The sequence below is a fragment of the Hoplias malabaricus genome, chromosome 5 (assembly GCF_029633855.1).
Source record: "Hoplias malabaricus isolate fHopMal1 chromosome 5, fHopMal1.hap1, whole genome shotgun sequence".
Classification (NCBI taxonomy): domain Eukaryota; kingdom Metazoa; phylum Chordata; class Actinopteri; order Characiformes; family Erythrinidae; genus Hoplias; species Hoplias malabaricus.
This window is the reverse complement of record NC_089804.1, coordinates 40,307,824-40,328,477: the sequence shown is the minus strand read 5'-3', so window position 1 is coordinate 40,328,477 and position 20,654 is coordinate 40,307,824. Positions and strand designations below refer to the sequence as shown.

At 43.8% G+C, this 20,654-nt stretch overlaps 1 protein-coding gene across 1 annotated transcript in view; it reads right to left on the bottom strand.

Annotated features, from left to right (window-relative positions):
- Positions 1-20,654, bottom strand: part of kif21b (kinesin family member 21B) — a 94,013-nt gene that overhangs the window by 58,623 nt on the left and 14,736 nt on the right. Inside the window, exons 2-3 of the mRNA XM_066673277.1 lie at positions 3,186-3,408; positions 1,606-1,788 (exon numbers count right to left, since the gene is read on the bottom strand). Of these exons, the coding sequence (XP_066529374.1) occupies positions 1,606-1,788; positions 3,186-3,408 (406 nt within the window). The remainder of the gene's footprint in view (positions 1-1,605; positions 1,789-3,185; positions 3,409-20,654) is intronic.

The window sequence follows — 20,654 nt, the reverse complement described above, 5'->3', positions numbered from 1 at the left end:
ATTTCAACAAAATGCAGAACAGTAAAAAGCAGAATGAATCAAAGACATTTTAAAAAGACGGGATAGAGACAGAATTCAGGATTCAGACACATGAAGAGGCAGATGCCTCGAGACAGAGGGAGCAAACCCAGAAGGCTTACAGAGGGCTACTCTAATAGAATAAGGGGCGTATTACTGGCCCATTAAGATTCGCTCTGGGGAAAGCCTCATTTATTTACAGCAAAAGAGACGCTTTTGAAAAATGCCCCTAGATATACCCTCAGACAAAAAGGTTCTGGAGAAGAACTGCAGGTTTGTAAACATTATCCAGGGCTTTTGGGACGAGTGTAAATTTTGAGCTGAAGGGTTGGGACTTACATTTAGGTCCAAACTCACTGTGCAATTTGTTTTACATTTACTCAGAGAGGTTTTAAACAGCTCATTTAAGTGAGTGAGGAAAAGTGAAGCCAAACTGTAAGTGACCACAGCTGTGTGTGTGTGTACACTTGCAGGATAAATGACTGACAGGAAGCTGAAAATGGGCTTTTCACTCAGTCTGTCACCACTCCTATATCACTGTGCTTCCTTTTGAATTAGGCTCTCACTCTATCATTTACTGATAGATTTACTTCAACACACACACACACACACACACACACAGCAATACATACATGATGTGATTTCAGTCAGCTGCACTGGACATGTTCATCACTCTGGCCAAACAGGCAGGGATAAATGGGGTTATAATCCAGACAGGAGCTGGGCAACCCCCAACCATCTGCTTCCATTAGCTTCATCAGCATTTCTACTTTGTTATACATGAATACTTAATGTAATCAAATCACAACCATTACTTGGTCCACAGGGGAGAAGATAAGAAGCAAATGAAAGCACCTTAGAGCTAAAGCTTGATGACCCACAGGTCTCTAGTAAACCGTCTGAAATAAGGTATTTTAAGCAGAGAGTTTTCTTCATAAATCAATGTAAATCACTGTGCTATATGCAAATATTTAACCTTCTACTCCCACTCTTCTAGCAAACAAACACCACTGTAGCAGTTAGCATCACTGACACTGACTGAATGACAAGGGTTCTGATGTGTTCTCCCTGTGTCTGCGTGCGTTTCCTCCGCGTGACTGTCTGTGAGGAGTGTGGCGTGTTCTCTCTGTGTCTGCGTGGGTTCCCTCCGCGTGACTGTCGGTGAGGAGTGTGGTGTGTTCTCCCTGTGTCAGCGTGGGTTTACTCCGGGTGACTGTCTGTGAGGAGTGTGGTGTGTTCTCCCTGTGTCAGCGTGGGTTTCCTCCGGGTGACTATCAGTGAGGAGTGTGGTGTGTTCTCCCTGTGTCTGCGTGGGTTTTCTCCAGGTGCTCCGGTTTCCTCCCACAGTCCAAAAACACACATTGGTAGGGGGATTGTCGAATCAAAAATTTTTTTTAAAAAGTGTCCAAAAGTGTGAGTGAATGTGTGAGTGAATTTTGCCCTGCGAAGGACTGGCGCCCCCTGAAGGTTGTGTTCCAGCCTTGCGCCCAGTGATAAGCGCTTACAGACCATGAATGAATGAGTGAATGAACGAAGAGACGTGGGATGTTTTAAGCTGATATTTTATATTGTGAATGAGTGCCTCACCTCCAGAAACTGGGCGCTGACTTTGAACTCTGGGGGGGGTGCGCTGCTCTCCTGAGCCTCCAGCCGCCGTTGCTGAATGCCCTGAAAGAGCTGACGAACAGCACGAGGGATGATGCCCTGCTCTTCCTCACTTACGGTCATGTCAAAGCCCGTGCCCATGGTGTACGTCTTCCCCGAGCCCGTCTGAACACAGGACACAAAGTTATGTTTTTTAAAAATATACAGGTCCTCAGATATATAAATAATATAATCAAACATGACAAATGATTATATCCTTTATATCAAGTTCAAGTTATTTTTGGTTCAAAGCAGACTGCATATAAAAGATCATCCTTCCTCCAAAACAAGTTATAACGTATAATGCACTGCGCACACACAAGGATGGAATCAGAAAAACTATGCCTTACACAAAGTACATTTATCCCATCTACTCCTTTCATAGACTCAAAGGTTGTTGAGGTTTAAGAGAGCAGTGTCCGCTCGCTCGATCACACTTCCCTGATTTCTTTTATTCCACTGACCTTTAGAACACACAAAGCAACAATACACTGCATGTTCAAATATGGGCCAGGCAATTAATCCTGACTGCTGCTCCAGCAAAGACTGTGTGGATGTAGTGGAGTGTGTGATATATCGCCTGAGAAGCCTGCGGTCACACGAAAGGCCTGTAGTCTGCACACAAAGACGTTCAGCACAGCTGTCGCATCATATCTGCCCTTTAATGAGATAAACCATGGGGTCAACGCGGCTTTTGCTTCTGCCTCATTCAAGGAATAATCGCAGGGGAAATAGGGTACTACTGTGGTGAGGAAGAGAGTGGTAAGCATTTAGAACAAATTATGTGCAGTGCCTGCGCTACCTAGTAAAAGTCTGAGGCCACTGTTTAACTGTTTGAGGGTTGCTTAAAGGAACACTAGGTAAGATTTCTGTTTTTTTCTTTGGATCTCTCTATATTTGCAGAGTGTAATTCACTTTTCCAGCACTGTCCTGAAACAAAGAAGGCGGGAAAGCGAGGGTGGTTTCCGACCCTTCTCTAAAAGTTACATAGTGCAGTTTCTGCAGTGCTGAGCAGTGGGTGGCTCTATTCACACTGTTACAGGTCAGTGAAACATCACAATTATTTTAAAGCAGTCATTTTAAGGGTAAAAATATTACTTAGTGTTGCTTTAAACCTTGCCCTTACAACTCTTCATACACTGAATGAAGGAATAACCATAGTGCGTTCTACCCACTTAGCTCTATTATATTTTCATGTTGAGGCTGGTGTTCCCCGAATTTTGAATCTCCTTTGCTGTATTATTTGGGGCGGGGGGCATGCTTCGGCTGATGCTGTGCACCAAGGAATCCTGCTTAAGGCCATCAACAGGCTGGAGATAGTGTGAAAGATTCCAGACTTTTCACAAATGCGTTCCATGCCAAAGCTGCTGTGGATGTAAATAGCTGTGGCTTGTGGGCTTTGTTATGTGACTTCATAAACAACCTGATGTGGCTCATTTGGTTATGATTTGTGCCTGTGGCAGCTGCTGCATTCATGCCTGCACGTGTAAGTGTGTGTGTTCGCACGCATGTGTGGACCCCACCTGGCCGTATGCAAATACTGTGGCATTGTATCCCTCGAAGCAGCCCTCAATAAGCTTATGGACACAAGCCCTATAGATCCGATCCTGCTGGACATCCAAGTCGAAGACAAAGTCGTACGTGAAGGCCTTGTCTTTACCCAGCAGCACCTGGGGCTCTCCTGGGGTCACCGAGGTGCAGATGTGGCAGCCCTCGATCTTCTCCTTCGCCATCTGAGGCCGGATCCTAAACACAGAGAGACATTCTTTGTTTGCTAACTGTACTCTGTAGGGTCCAAACACTAATGTAATGCTGCAAAAAAAAAAGAACCCATCTGGAATTAAGTCAATTCATTTACATATATATTTGCCTATTATTCTACTGCAGGTTTACTCCACTTATAAACACGGTGGATTGCTTTTTGAGTGAGGTATGACAGGGGCGGCCAGTTCAAACTGAGAACTAAACTGTCTGTTTAATTCAAAGGTTACAACGATAATAAAAGGGCCATATAAAAATTAAGAATCTTTTTTTTTGGTACAAAATGCTAGATACTGGTGCTTCTCGAGCACACAGACCACACCCAAAAGCATGAGACTGCAGAGGTGAACACTGAGTTTGACTGTGAGCACAGAAGCCGGAGCCCCGTCCCCCAGCAGGAGAAAGCTGTCATGAGGAGGTGGTGGTGACAGGGTGCGGTGTGTTGTTAAGGTTTTCATCACAGGAAACTGAAGAGAGAGGTGGTGATTTACAGGGCACGGTGTTCTCAGGAAGGGGAGATTCAGGCGTGGTACTTCACCCAAACTCTATTTATTCTTTACATTTATTTAAAGTCATTTTTCCACATTTCTGAGAAGTATTTCACAAGAAACATTCATAACAGAACTGCAGGTGTAAGCCACAACTGGGGCCGGACATTCTGTGCTATCTGGGTCTGTGCTGTACTACAGCAAAGAAAATCATCCAAAAACCTCACTGAGATCCGAAGCTAATTAACGCCTTGCCTTCTTTAAGTCGATTAGTGAAATTGACCGAATGAGTCAGATTCTATTAGGGTTATTATTAGAAATTACAAACTCCTTAAAAAGTAGGCTTAGCCTTAACTTCAGAGACTCTCTCTCAAACTTTACATATTATATATTTAGGACAAGATCTAGTTTTTATTTTGTTGGATTGTTTTGGGTGGCAGAGCCCCAGAGCCCCCTGGTGAGGAGTATAAGCCTCTCTGTGTGATGAGGCCAGGCAGAGTGGATTTACACACAGCTCCAGACCCCTCTGCTACAAACTGAACACACGGCACCCCATGGAGAACTGCAGAGATCTGTCAGCTACAGCTGAACAGCAGCCACAAACACACACACACACAGCCAAAATCTTACTGTACACTTCATATTCCCGTCTTATATTTAAACCAGTGTTCACATACAGAGTTAGATCACAGATTCATTAATTCATCATCTGTAAGCAGTGGGTCCAGAGCCTACTTGGAATCAATGGGCGCAAGGCAGGAATACACCCTGGAGGGGGCGCCAGTCCTTCACAGGGCAACACAGACACACACAGATACACACTCACACCTACGGACACTTTTGAGTCGCCAATCCACCTACCAACGTGTGGTTTATTTTTTTTTGGACTGTGGGAGGAAACCGGAGCACCCGGAGGAAACCCACGCGGACACAGGGAGAACACAGCATACTCCTCACAGACAGTCACCCGGAGGAAACCCACGCAGACACAGAGAGAACACACCATACTCCTCACAGACAGTCACCCGGAGCGGAAATCGAACCCACAACCTCCAGGCCCCTGGAGCTGTGTGACTGCAACACTACCTGCTGCGCCACCGTGCCGCCCCAGATTACAGATACTAATGTAATTATATACAATATATTTATAACTGAACGCAATTTAATATCAAAGTCACCTTCAGATGTTCCTCTATGCCTCACTTCAATACAGCAGCACAATCAGTCATAAAACGGCATTAAAAGACTTCAGCACAACGGACTTTGCCTTCATACACACTCACACGTGCACACACACACACACACACCAGTCCCCTCCCTGAGCACCGCTGACTCCAGCAGTTTCTATCCCAGGTCTGCCCACATGTGAAGAGCTGGTAGTATTCCTCAAAGCACCCGCACATCTCCATTAAAACACATCCCTCTACGGTCATTTAAAGGAGCTTCTGAAGAGACACTGGCAAGATGAAGTGGTCAAAATGGAGCCTATTAAGGTCAGTGCATATTATGTGATGTACCAGCATCATTAAAGAGAATGCTATTAGACTGAGTTATATCTATTGTTTGTATGAGTGGGATCAGTAATGTGTGGATATTGCGCTGACAGCAGCTTTGCTTTATGAGCTTGTAAATGGAGGGGCGTGGAGGCCCATAGGACACTGCTGAGAAATAACCTGTATGTACACACACACACACACACACACACACACACACACACACACACACACACACACACACACACACACACACACACACACAGAGAGAGAGAGAGAGAGAGAGATTTAACAGAACAGCAGCTGTTGTGCTTTTAAGGAAAAATAAACCACAAAACATGTATATTCCTATTCATATCTTTGGGAAATGTTTGTACGCACTCCACAGAAGTCCATGAAAGTTTAAATATAGAACTCTCTGGAACAGTGCCACATGAGCCTGTAATTACCATGCTCAATGCCAAGCGTTGGCTGGAAGAGTATAAGGCTGCATTCACATTACAAGCTTCGGTAATCGGTTCGTTTGTTTGCTACGATTAGATTTGTTTATCTTGATGATTCACTTTCACAAATGTAAATGACCTGTATCTGTCTGTGATGTGAATTAATCCCTGAAAAAGCACACGGGTACGTAGGTCCCTAAGCCTTGTATAGGGCTCAATCTGTCCTTGAATAAGGGCGTCTACGTCCAAGTACTGTGCAGTACATCTGACACAAACGTCCAGGAATCTGATCCGATCTTGTATATGTATCCAATCTAGAAGCAGGTTTGAAAATCTGCACTTTCCAAACACCACTCATCACCCTTCAGTACCTGACCTCACTAATGAAGATCACTGCTTTTGAGCCGGGACACAACTGCAGGGCTGTATTTCACCTAAAAGCATAGGATAAAAAACAGAGCTCCTTTTAAACTCTTATTTCACACCGTTAACCCTCGGCTTTCTGTGTTGAAATTGATCGGTAGAACAGCTTGAGACATGCTCAAATTGACTCTTTGTGACAGGAAACGAGGCAGCCATGAATAATCAATTCGCACAAGCACACAGAATCCCCCGACACTGGGCCAGATTCATCCCGCCTCACACACCCACCCATTCACATGGCTCTCATCCTCTCTAACTAGCCTGTAAACCCTCTCACTTGTCGTCCCATCCCCCTCTGCCCAGGCTCAGCTGGCCCCTTGTCTGTCCCTCACACCACCCCCAACACTGAAAGGACCAAAAATCTAAAGCTCATTGATCTGGACCACAAACATCCCACACATCATACACTCTGGAGCACTAAAAATAACCCCCGCGCTGACGGCTCTTCCACAGAACCTGCTCAATGCAGACGGCCCCTGTGTGCTGTATTCACACAGCTGCAGGCTCTGTCGCGGAAGCTGATCTTAAATCTCCATTTGAGCTGGGAACGATAATGTACGATAAACTACAATATAAACATTTTTTAAATATTCAAAACACTTCATTAAAGGAGAGAATTGCTTATACATCCCTCACTCTCTTCTGAGCGTCTCTCATTCGCCATCCTGTGGCACCAGCTGTCCTTGAAATTGCATCAGGTACAGCCTACCAGAGTGGGTGGGTAGGGGCAGAGCTTATATCCCATCATGCACTGTGCACGTGTACAGCCTTTTGAGATGTTTCAATATATTCCAAAGATAAAAATGTACATTACTATTGTACAAATGTTCCAGCATATGTATGTATCTATATACATTTTACTGATTATATTAATAAGGATTTCAGTGCTACTCTTAGGGCTGGACGATATGGCCACGATTTACATCACAATATATTTATTAATTTCTGTCAATTATTTCTGATATTGATATGAACAATATAAAAAAATCCACAGAATAACCGCCAAAGAACAAATAAGAAATATGACATCACTGTCCAATTTAAACCTCTCGGCTCTGTCAATATAAACAATTTCATGAAGTTATAACTAACTTTAAAACTATAAATAATGTCCATCCATTCCATCCATCCATTATCTGTAACCGCTTATCCAATTTTAGGGTCGCGGGGGGTCCAGAGCCTACTTGGAATCATCGGGCGCAAGGTGGGAATACACCCTGGAGGGGACGCCAGTCCTTCACAGGGCAACACAGACACACACACATTCACTCACACACTCACACCTACGGACACTTTCGAGTCGCCAATCCACCTGCAACGTGTGTTTTTGGACAGTGGGAGGAAACCGGAGCACCCGGAGGAAACCCACACAGACACAGAGAGAACACACCACACTCCTCACAGACAGTCACCCGGAGGAAACCTACGCAGACACAGGGAGAACACACCACACTCCTCAAAGACAGTCACCCGGAGGAAACCCACACAGACACAGGGAGAACACACCACGCTCCTCACAGACAGTCACCTGGAGTGGGAATTGAACCCACAACCTCCAGGCCCCTGGAGCTGTGACAGAGACACTACCTGCTGCACCACCGTGCCGCCCACATAGAAATATTGAAAATGTAAATTAAAATATTTTAGATTGCGATATATCTTGATATTGAATTATTGTCCACCCCTGGTGACACTAAGCCTAAATTAAAATCTTATGATGAGGTTTTGTAAATCTAGCAGGAGCTGTGATGTCATGCCTCTAAAACCAATTCTGTAGGTATATTTTAATCAGTGATATTTTTAATTAAGTAATTAAATCTAATCAAGGAATAGTGACAGCACTAATTGCCTTAACATCGCACACCAAACTGATCTAAGATCAGCAGGGAATAGCAGTATTTTCCCCATTACTCCAGAGTCTAATCTCTTTATGTGGAGAAAAAAAGTAATTGGCAGCATCCTACGACATCAAGAAAACTTATTACAATTTTCCCCAACAACTCTGCACAACTTTTACTGATTGCAGTAAACTCCCAGACACACGCACATGTGCGCGCACACACACACACACACACACACACACACACACACACACACACACACACACACACACACACACACACACACACACACACGATAATGGGGTTGATTAAAACAGGCAATGATTGTTATTATCAGCATCATTATCAGTCTGAAATTATTCACAAGGATTACATTTCGAAACATAAACATAAACAAATCTTTAGATGAAGCTGAATTTCACACAAACTGTGTTGGGCCTCTCTCTCCCCTCCACCCCCCACAGCTCTCTGTCTCTCTCTGAAAGGCATGTGGAACAGGAGCCCACAGCCCACATGTAGGTCTCTGAAGCCTCTGGAGTCAATTTAATATGCAAAGTGCTCCATCACTGTAGACGAGAAATAATGACATCATAACGAAACACGCACAACAAACAGACTAAGCACATCTGCCCTGTTGTCGTGCTGTGTGTTCCTTAGTGTGTGTGTGAGCAAATAAAACTCAGTGTGTCATCAGTTCACGCCTGCATTTCCGGCCTTTACTGCTGGCTGCTGCTCTTTTAACACTTCCTCCTGTCAGGAGCTGAGTAACCGAACAGCTCTACTGTGTCAACCACAGAGACGTCTGTGTCCCCACACCTTCTCACCCAAAATGGTGCTTCGTAAAATTTCAAAGCATATGTGTCATATGAGTTTAGGCCCAAGATCTGGGGCATGACTGAACATCAACTGATAATGTTACACATTCAAACACAAACTAGTAGTTTTGTGGTAACAGTGCTGGCTAATATCAGGTGAGAGAATTTTTTGTGTAAAGTATAATTGTAATTAAAACATTCTCCCACTCATTTGTCATTTCACAGTAACTGCTGAAGAAGAAGAAGAAAAACTCATACTTTTTGACACAATATTATCCCCAACGACAGACCAAACTGATGCACAGGTACCAGCGAAGCCCTGCTGTGTCCGATCCACTCATACCAGCTCAACAAACATAAAGGAAACTGTCTGTGAGGAGTGTGGTGTGTTCTCCCTGTGTCTACGTGGGTTTCCTCCGGGTGACTCTCTGTGAGGAGTGTAGTGTGTTCTCTCTGTGTCTGCGTGGATTTCCTCCGGGTGACTGTCTGTAAAGAGTGTGGTGTGTTCTCCCTGTGTCTGCGTGGATTTCCTCCGGGTGACTGTCTGTGAGGAGTGTGGTGTGTTCTCTCTGTGTCTGCGTGGATTTCCTCGGGGTGACTGTCTGTGAGGAGTGTGGTGTGTTCTCTCTGTGTCTGTGTGGGTTTCCTCCGGGTGCTCCGGTTTCCTCCCAGAAGAAGAAAGATTCCATACGCTACATTCAAAATCTACAACATCGAAATCATCATCTTTAAATCGTCTAAACCAAAACGCATATACTTTTGGACACAATATTATCCCCAAAAACAGAACAAACTGATTCACATGTTTTGGCAGGCTTTTTCAAACTACATTTAGGTTATTTTATGTTGATTAAAATGAAAATTGCCATTTGTAACTACACAACAGTTAACATACAATTTCAAGAGTCGTGGTGGGTCCAGAGCCTACCTAGAATCAATGTTAATCTTTAATCCTATATGTACGCCTTATATTACATTTCTAATATTACTGACAACAATCTTAGAGCTGATTTCATATATTTATCTGTGAAAGACTGTACCACAGTTTTTTTTTTGTCACACCGCATATTTTTCATTTCCCTCAGTTAGTGCCATACAGAAATGTCATAGAAAAGTGCTTCAAAAGCATACATGTGGTTTACCGTGTTCACGTAATGGTCAGAGTTGACAGGGATATGTTAAACAACTTACTATTTCATGAACCAGACATAGCATAAGAAGCCAGACATAAATCGTTCACATACACAACAAAATGCTGCATGAAAACAAGGACGTGTACTGACATGTTTGTACAGTTATGTTTTCCACTAGAAATTGTAGGTGTATACCAAACAATGGACTTGGGAAATAGGCCTTCATTTGAAATAGTGGAAACCATCTTAAATCATCTTTAGTCAAGCTGTTTGTAGACTGTTCCAGAATTTTGGGTGGTTTCAGTCCCTCCTCCAAAAGTTACACAATGCAATTTCTGCAGTGCTGAGCCTAGATTAGCAACAACAGAGGCTCTACTCTCCCCATTACAGGGCTCTGGAGCATGACAATGATTTTGAAACTATAATTTTAAGGTTACAATACTATCTACTGTTACTTTAAGCTCCTGCAGTGTCAAGATACTCTCTCTTATATGATTCGTCCCTTAATCAGGCAGTGAAAGTGCATGCCTGCATGATTTCTAGATCAAAACAGGATCTAAGTGAGACTGAGACAGAGAGAGACGGACACACCTTGCTAACCATATGCGAGTTAGCACAGGGGAACAGAATGGAAAATTTCTTTGTAGTAGCCTTCTACTACACACAAGAAAACCACCCCATACACAGAGGCCCACAAGTGACCAGCACGAATCACACCGGTGTAAGCAGAAGTGTGGCTTCGTTTGGGCTCTGCTCCAAAGGGTTCAATTCATCGGAGCCAAAACCCAGTGGAGAGGCAATAACACGGGCACTGGACCAGAATCAAGCCATTTCAACACACCACTATCCCAATCACAACAGCGAGCTCGTAAGATCCATGAATAGGAAACCAATGCTGTTAAAGTAACTACTGATGACTGTAAACTGTGAGTCATTACACTATAATAAAATACACTGTAATATTATGCACAGATGGCTTTGTTAAACTGGGGACTTCCATTAAGAAGACCATTCAAAAACCAGAACCCCGTAAATTATTGAAGACTACTGTACCATTGTGGCGCGAGGAAGACCCAGATAACACCCACACAGACACAGGGAGAACACATGAAACTCCTCAAAATCAGTGACCTGTGGTGAGATCTGTGCTGTGTGACAGCCTCTACCTGTAATGCCACTGTGCACTAGAAACGTACTAGAAATGTGGCTGCAGCCCCACTGTGTATCAATACAATTCAGAGCGAGTGCACACTGCTCTACATGGCCCTCAGCAGGGCTTTAAATGTGGACGTGTGTTTGTTTTAACATCATCATTCCACCCCCACCCCACTACACACAGAAAAACAGATCAGTGGGTCAGGAGGGAGGGGCCGCCGCACGGGAAATGGAGCTCGTTCATTTCCTTTCTGACAGGAGAGAGAGAGAGAGAGAGAGAGAGAGAGAGAGTTATTAGTTCTCGCTACACACAAAAACAGTGTTTCCCACAGTAAAACAGTCTTTTTGAAACATTTGCATGTTTTTACAAACTGGCATACTTGACTCTCTCTCTCTGTCTCTCTCTTTCTCTGTCTCTCTCTCTCTGTCTCTCTCTCTCTGTCTCTCTCTCTCTGTCTCTCTCTCTCATTTCTGTATTCACCTCACTGATTTGGTTGGATAGACCCAAGAGCACCTCTTTTAAAAACATACACAATAGGACCAAAAATGTTTGCTTGTGTGTGTGTGTTTGAGAGAGAGAGAGAGAAAGAGAAGGAGAGTGAGAGAATGTCTGCCAAGGCAAAGCGCATATCCTGACCGTGCAGGCTTCATAGAGTTACTAGGACAATAACAGCTCCTCCTCTGCTTACACACACTCGTTTTTATACAAAGTCAGGAGGTGACGTTGTCCTTTACAGTGCTGTGCAATCTTCAGAAATCATGCTTTCATTTTTCAGCATCAGGAAAACAGAAGAGCACCACTTTACACGGCACGTAGTGAGCATAAGTTAGAGACCGCCTTATACTTTATACAACTAAACGTGTTCAGTAAAAATCACTTTATAAAACATGCTCAAGCTGTTTTCAGGACTGTTTCATTTTAGGGCTGTTCTAGGTCTGTTTGGGTTTTCTGACAACGATGAAGTATGAAAAATGTATGAAAATATGCGCACACACTCACACACAGTCTGACCTTCACCGTACCCAAACCCCACACAATCGGCAATGACATCAGGCGCGTCTAGAGAGGCAGACGTTCGCCTACAGGACGAAGGCCGGTGTAGCCTTGCACTCATCCTTCAGCAGGTCCACTCTTCATACCATCCCACAGAGCCGTGCCGATCAGCCGCCTGCGAGCCGCTGACTGACCAGCACACAGACGTCAGACAAAGCCAGCTGGAATATGAGCACCTTCCCACCTCAGTTTGCCTGATATTAAGGGGCTTCTATTTGCATATTATTAAGGGTTTCGTGTGTTTCGTCCGGCTGCTCCGGTTTCCTCCCACAGTCCAAAAACACACGTTGGTAGGTTCATAGGTGTAAACGGTGGATTCACACACACACACACACACACACACACACATACACACACACACACACACACACACACACACGTGTGGAAATGGCAGCAGCTTATCCTGGATTTCTACCTGTTTTCCCTGAAGCTTCTGTTGACCCAGGAAACAGTTTGAGCAAATAATGTTAACACTTGCTTAATGCATTCTAAAAAAACAGGTCTAAAAATAGATGGAGATCTAATTCACTACTGTCTACCACTTAACCCTTTCTAAAAAAAAATACATAGTTGAATAAATGGTCTACAGAGGAAAGGCCCTCAGGAGCTGCATAAAACTGTCTTTAGCTGCCAGTAGCTCTCGGTCTGTTATCAGCGTGTAGCCACCCGTCGATTTGCATGAGGAGGCAGAGGATTTGCATATGGCCCACAGTTCCTTCCAGCTGCAGGGACATGGCTCAGCAGATCATCTAGGCACAAGCAGTTTGTTCCCTACAGCCTCCTTACACACTCACTCTACAAAAGTTTTCTTAAAGAGTCCAGTGTGGTTGCGCAATGTGAACAAAACAGTAGCATTTCAAATGCACCGATACGTACTGATTAAGAACACCCACCTGGTATCAGAGCAGCCCTGCTGTGTCTGATCCACTCATACCAGCTCAACAAACACAAAGGCCACTGTCTGTGAGGAGTGTGGTGTGTTCTCCCTGTGTCTGCGTGGGTTTCCTCCGGGTGACTCTCTGTGAGGAGTGTGGTGTGTTCTCCCTGTGTCCGCGTGGGTTTCCTCCGGGTGACTGTCTGTGAGGAGTGTGGTGTGTTCTCCCTGTGTCCGCGTGGGTTTCCTCCGGGTGACTGTCTGTGAGGAGTGTGATGTGTTCTCTCTGTGTCCGCGTGGGTTTCCTCCGGGTGACTGTATGTGAGGAGTGTGGTGTGTTCTCTCTGTGCCCGCGTGGGTTTCCTCCGGGTGACTGTCTGTGAGGAGTGTGGTGTGTTCTCCCTGTGTCCGCGTGGGTTTCCTCCGGGTGACTGTCTGTGAGGAATGTGGTGTGTTCTCCCTGTGTCTGTGTGGGTTTCCTCCGGGTGCTCCAGTTGGTAGGTGGACTGGCGACTCCGTAGGTGCGAGTATGTGAGTGAATGTGTGAGTGTGTGTCGCCCTGTGAAGGACTGGCGCCCCCTCCAGGATGTGTTCCCACGTTGCGCCCAATGATTCTGGGTAGGCTCTGGACCCACCGCGACCCTGAACTGGATAAGTGCTTACAGACAATGAATGAATGAATTAATGTTCATGCCATCACTGTTCTGAGCCCATAAATCTGCTGTAAAACTGCTAGTTTTTAATGTTACTTAGTATTATATAATATAGACTAAACCTCTCAAACATCTTCTCCAGCATGGGAAACATCTGTTTTAAATTGTATAATGATTTATATCATAAACAGCTGTTCACAACACTAGCATCTGTGTTCAGTCACGATTACATTTAGCAGCAAATAAGCCATAATCCAAAACACTCACAGACCTTCAGACCAACACACACACACACACACACACACACACACACACACACACACACACACACACACACACACACACACACACACACACACACACACACACACACACACTTGACTCCTTCACAGACCCCAGTCATTAGAATCAACTTAAAGGGCCGTAATGTCATAACAGACAGTTTGCTTCTACCATCTCTATCCTCCATCTCTGCCTCACACTCACATGTGTCCTGACAAATTAACACTTAAATGCCACTGTGAGGGCAGACAGCCACCGATCAATCCTCGCTCCTTTTCGGGCGCCGTGCCCAAGGCGGACAGTGAGAAAGGACTTTGGTTCTTGGCTCTGTTTCCTAAATGCCCACATTAAGAACATCCAGTGCTGTATTTCTCTGAGAGTGTATTATTACTGTGCCAGCACAGCAGTGTATTACACGAGGGCACAGTCAAATGTAGTCGGGGTAAACTTGAATATCCAGTTAGAGCCCAATTTTACTGCTATGTGTGTCATTTTATGTATTTATACATTTTCCCGGCACATTTATGCCAAGAATCCATGAACAAACCTGAGGAAGCATCTGAAATACGAGGAAAATCTAAGACTCGCTGAACATTTTCAGTCATTTTATCAATTTGGAAGATAAAGTAACTATTATTTCCCATTCCAGTGTTTTGGCATGAAGATATGAAGGTGAACTAATTTACATAAATTACAATGTGTTATAAAGAAGCAAACAGAAATTAAAATCATTATTTACCCCAAAAGCATATACAGGAGGTCCTTGGGTTACGTCAGTCCCGAGTTACGATGTTTCGTGTTTACGACACATCTCCTATTGACTGTATAAAGCATTGTTTCGACTTAAGTGGTTTTGCGTCATAAACGTCGTAACGTGAACTTCGTGTTTGGTGTGTGTGGCGGAAGAATACACGGTTACGCGGCTCGGGACCGAGGAGGATAGGTCATAGGATAGGATAAGTGCTTACAGTATGTTATTAACGTACAGTATGTACGTATGTTCCGACTTACACCGAAAATCGGTTTACGACGCGAAGTAGAAACGGATCAACGTCGTAAGTCGAGGACCCCCTGTATATGATCCGCTACTTAAGCTAGGAGGGTAATGTAGCTAACACTAGAAGTCGACAGTCACATTTCTGAAAACAGCTACATCTTCAAAACTTCTCTCAACGCAGTCTTGATGCACATAAACCGTTATAGACTTATTTCTAACCTGCCATTTATGTCTAAGCAGTTAGAAAAGCTGTGATCCAACAGCTCTGTTCATATCTACATAAAAGACACATACACAAAAAACTCTAATCTAGATTCAGGCCTAATCATAGCACACAGACAGCACTCTTTAAATAACAAATTATTTTGTGTTTCAAGGCTACATTCCTTGCTGATGCTATGCGCCCAATCACGGCTTTTGATGCTACAGATCGCACTCTCCTCTTAGAAAGATTAGAAAGCATGGATGGCATCACAAGAAAAGATCTATTGTTTAAATCCTACATAAGCAAATGTTTTTAAATTGTAAATGTAAGTGGTTTACAATCCAATCGTAAAAAAAGTGAAATTTGGAGTTCCACAAGGTTCTGTTCTAGGACATTTTTTATTCACATTATAGCCTACATGCTGCCACCAGCAGTCAAAATGAACATGGCGTCTGTTTCTCTCGCCAAACCAGATGACAGTCTTGGATTAAATAAGATCAAGAACTGGGTAAAAGATGCAAAACACTAGATGTGACGTAACTTCCTTCATCTGAACTCTGACAAAACAGAGGGTCCAAAACCTGAAGAGAGAATCTGTCAGACTTTATGATAAAAACAGCACCTGGGTCAGCAGATACCATTTGGCAAAGACATAAGTAAAATTACAAGTACAGCTATTTTATCTTTCTATAGTGTGGCTTTAATTAACTAACCTTTCCCTTTAAATAAAGGCTATAAACCCAGAGGGATTTGTAGTGAACTGAGATGTTGGTTCTGTTTTCCCACTGCTCACATGTGATCACTGAGGTTTGTTATGGTGAAGTGGGGGGACGCCAGTGACTCAGCGTGCTCTTTGTGAGCCTTCTTGTTCCCTATTTTTGGTTAGACTGCTAGACTTACAGCTCACGGAGTCTGTAGCCACACTCTGACATAACTCATATTCTCTATACTCCGTACAGAACTAAGGACAGCTCTCTACTCTTCTGCCCTTCTGTCTGGCGTGACTCTGATGGATGGGTCAGGAGTCTGGGGTCTTCTGCTCACCTGCCTCCAGACCATACCACTCCATACATGCGACTTGATTTAACATAAACCTTTACTAAAAAGACCTCCAAGACTCATACGGGCTGCTACTTCGACCTGCACCGTTTTCAATTAAAACCCCTTTGTTTATAAATTGCTTGACCAGAGGTGGTATGCAAAAAAATGGTTGTAAAAAGCACTATAAAAAATTGACTTGACACTGTTCACATCCTCTAAACAGAGCTACATCCACCAAGCCCAGAGCTCCGGAAGAGCCACACAGGCACAGGGAACATGTGGCATACGTGTGTTCGGGGGTGGAAGGGTGTGTGTGGGTGGCAGTGTGACCTCTCTTTGTCCTGTGAGCCCTCTTTCAAAGACCCCACAGAAATGTAGGACCATCTCTGTCCCCAGAGAGATACACACACAGCCTAGTCAGCTTACACCAAGTCCACCCACACACTGCACACTGTGTAATTGCACTCAGTTATTTCCCTCACACACACACACACACACACACACACTAGAGGTCTGACAGGGCCTGACAAAGTATCCGGGTCTGCAGTTCAGGTCGAGGGCAATTTCTTTGAAGACGACACACATGCATTCTTGTACCAACAGAGTGTTCCACTGGTTAATCATCAAATAAATGGTTAATTATAAAAATAAAAATACATATAGAATTCATTCTCTTTCCCCCCTCACACACAAACTCTCACACACTCTGTCTTTTATGAACACACTCAGTTCTTCTACCTCCCCTCCCTCATTTTTGCCATCTCCCTTTGCCTTTAATGAAAAATGGCTCCTGAAATGGTTATGTTCATAATGGAGGCAGATGACGCAAATGTGTCCCAGAGATTAGGATTAGTCTGCTCTGTCATGCACACAGGCACATTAATACACACACACACACCTGGTGATGAGCTGAAGCAGCTGCTGCCGGAAACTCATGTGTCGTGGCCTTACCTTCATACACACAAACTCTGATAAACAGACACACACACACACACATATACGTGTGTATATATACATATATATACACATATATACATATATACATATACATATATATATATATATATATATATATATATATATATATATATATATATAAAATAATAAAATTCAATATCTCACAGCAAGCCAAAGCAGACAGGGCCTATATGATTAATGTACATGTACAAAGAACATCTGTGTCATACTCAGTGGCAGGGCATATATTACTAGCCTAGCCACAGTGTGCGTGTGTATGTGTGTGAGTGTATGTGAGTGTGTGAGGAAGTGTTCATCAAAGACCCAGAGGAGCGTTTCCTAGTTTTGAAACTTCATAAAAGGACAAGGTGCTTTGGAACGTGCAGGTTCCAGCGTGCGTGTGCGTGACCGTGTGCATGTGTCGCTCAACCTCAGCTCAGGTTTGAATCCGAGGAGAGCGTTGGATGAGTTTGGTGTAAACTTGAGCAAGTCACTCTCTGCTCTGCTCTTCTCAGAGTTCGTTTAGCGAAGACTCTTCTGAGCTCAGTCATACGGAAACTTCCCCCTCACACTGTCACAGCTCACTCCTGAGAACAAGCTCCTTACATTCATCACTGAAGCACAGAGCAGGACAAAGAGAAAAAAAAACAAAACAAAAACACACAATCCCTACCTCACGGCCTGGGCTAAATCTCACCAGTCACAGCAATGACACTTACATAAGAACACAGGCTCTACATGACACACAACGTCTCAGTATAATGAGATGAGCTGGATCTTCACAACCCTCAGATTGGAGATTATTTTCTTGCCTTATTTCTTATCTCTTTTGACGAAGGAAAATCTTGGTGCTGCCTTGTTTTCCGAATGTTAAAATTCAAACGAAGCGAATGTATGGCGTTAAAGTAGGGCCAAAAGATTTGAGAACCAAAAAAAGGAAGCCAAAGATTTTCAAATGGAGAGGACTGTGATAAATATTGATAGTTGTAAAGACTAGTTTATAAAGAGAATATTTCAGTATTTAATTGTTTATTTTGTATCTGTGCTGCGCTTGTTCTCAGTTGCGCTTCTCTCAGTCTCGCTTTCAGTTCCAAAATCTCACTTTTGAGTTCCATAGTCTCGCTTTAACTTTCGAAAAGCTTTTCACTTATGAGCTCTGGCCATTTTGACAGGAGGGGTGGATCAGGTCAGCCATTGGCTGCTGGAGATAAGCCCTGCCCACTGAGTACATCTGACATATGCCTTATGAAGGACTGCACCGTACTGTAGCAGAACCAAATCCACACGGTTTCATTAATTTACCACATCAAGGAAGGTGCACACATTTCATCATCATTCGTTTCTGTTTCCTTAAAATTACAGTTTCAAAATCATTGAGATGCTCCACTGCCCTGTAACAGGGAAACTATTGCCTCTTACATAGCTCCCCTGGGCTCAGCACTGCAGTCACTACACTGTGTAACCTCTGGGGGTGGGTAGGAAACCTGCCACACACCCACTCTTGCTTTTAGGTCAGTGCCACAAAAATACATTACATTCTTCAACTGTAGGGGGAGCCCAGGAGTGATTGTATAAGGGAAGATACTTTCTATGCACTGCACCCACGCTCCAACACAACCTTTAACTCCAACAAAAAACCTTCCCCAACCAAGACGCCTACATTATGAAAAGACTGTCTGGTTTCAGCTACTTTTAATACCTGAGAGCGACCAGCGTCAGCCCATTTTAAACTACCTTTTCTCTTTCCCTTCATCACTATTGTGATCCTTCTCCCTCGAGGCCGCCTGAAATAGGTCACGGCTGTGGTCTTCCTGTGTTGCAGTTCTGCAGAGACTGCAATGGCCCCTGTTTTGACTGCCACCGTCATGCCAGAAACAGAAAACAATCCCCCATGTGATGGTAACTCCTGAGTCTGCTGAAGCCCAGGGAGAGAGATCTGAGTCCGATAGCTGGGCTTGGAGATGACACCGTATTGATAAGATCGCTTTGACGTTTCAAAATGGAAGGTGGGGTTTTGTTTTTAAAACTTTATCACATGGGAAACTGTGATAATGAAAGTGAAGCCATCTGTTTAAGTGCTGCTTTAGAAAATGCTTCAGCAGACTTAAGTTTGTCCTTATTTGTGCATCACTACAGTTTGTAATTAACATGAGCATCATATTAGAATACAACCCAAAACAATGCAGCAAATCATAATTGAGAACAGCATTGAGAAACGACTCTCAGAATGGGCTCTGAGTGGTTTGGCTATCAGCATAATGGTCATGCCCCCCTCTGTGCTACACTATTGATTGTATCAATTTCTCAATAAATAATGAAAAGGTCCATTCATACTCAGACCCAGGAGGTCCTACAGAAGCCCTTCTGCTCAGTAGAGGTCCTACTTTAGAAATGTTACACACATCAGTGGCAATAATAAGAAGAATACTACCCTGAATGACCCCCATAATTATGTTAGAGCAGTGTTTAATGGCTACAAACAACAACAAAGCTATCATTTCTGGACAGGGCTGGACGATACCGCCAATATTTATATCACGATATATTTCTTAAATATAATTCTGAGATGAACAACATAAAATCCACTGAAAAACTTCCAAGAACAAACAGCGAACATGAAATCCCCACCAAACATAAACCTACTGTCTTTGTCAATACAGTGGAACCTCTACTAACGAACTTTCCAAGCTAAGAACCGGGCATTTGAATATTTTTTGCCTCCACCAACGAACCACGACTCTAGCTTTTCCATTATTTTAGATGGAAACTGAACAGATCAAGTTCGTAGGTAGAGGTTCCACTGTATTAATATTTATAAACTAAATTTTAAATTGAGTGCAGAACCGATGACAATGCCGTGTTGATCATCAGTCAGTGACAGATGCTGTAAACATTTTATATTTGGATATATATTGATATTGAATCATTGGCCAGCTCTATTTCTGAGATATTTTCCCACAGCCTGATGACTCCTCTAACCCACCTGCAGTAAAAACAACACTGTCCAGAACTGACACTGCATTAAGAGCTGTAACCTGCATAGCTCACTACCGTCTGTCACCATAGACGCCATACGATCATCAACCAGTCCGGCAAAGGCCAGGACGACAGGGGACAGCAGGCCATCATATGGTGGCCGCTGCACCTTGGCTCAGCGGTCCAATATCCCTTTAGGGCTTTTGGCTAACTCCATTACTGCCGCCTATGCTTTGCTTTACCAATGAAGATGAGTGCAGCGAGATCAAGGGAAGGGCCCCAGCAGGTAGACAGCAGAGTGGATTGATTAAATGGAGGACAGTTGGGCGGCACAGGTGGCGGCAAGTGTAAGAATCGGTGCCAACATGCTGTTGTCCTTGTCTGGCACTGACTCTCCTGAT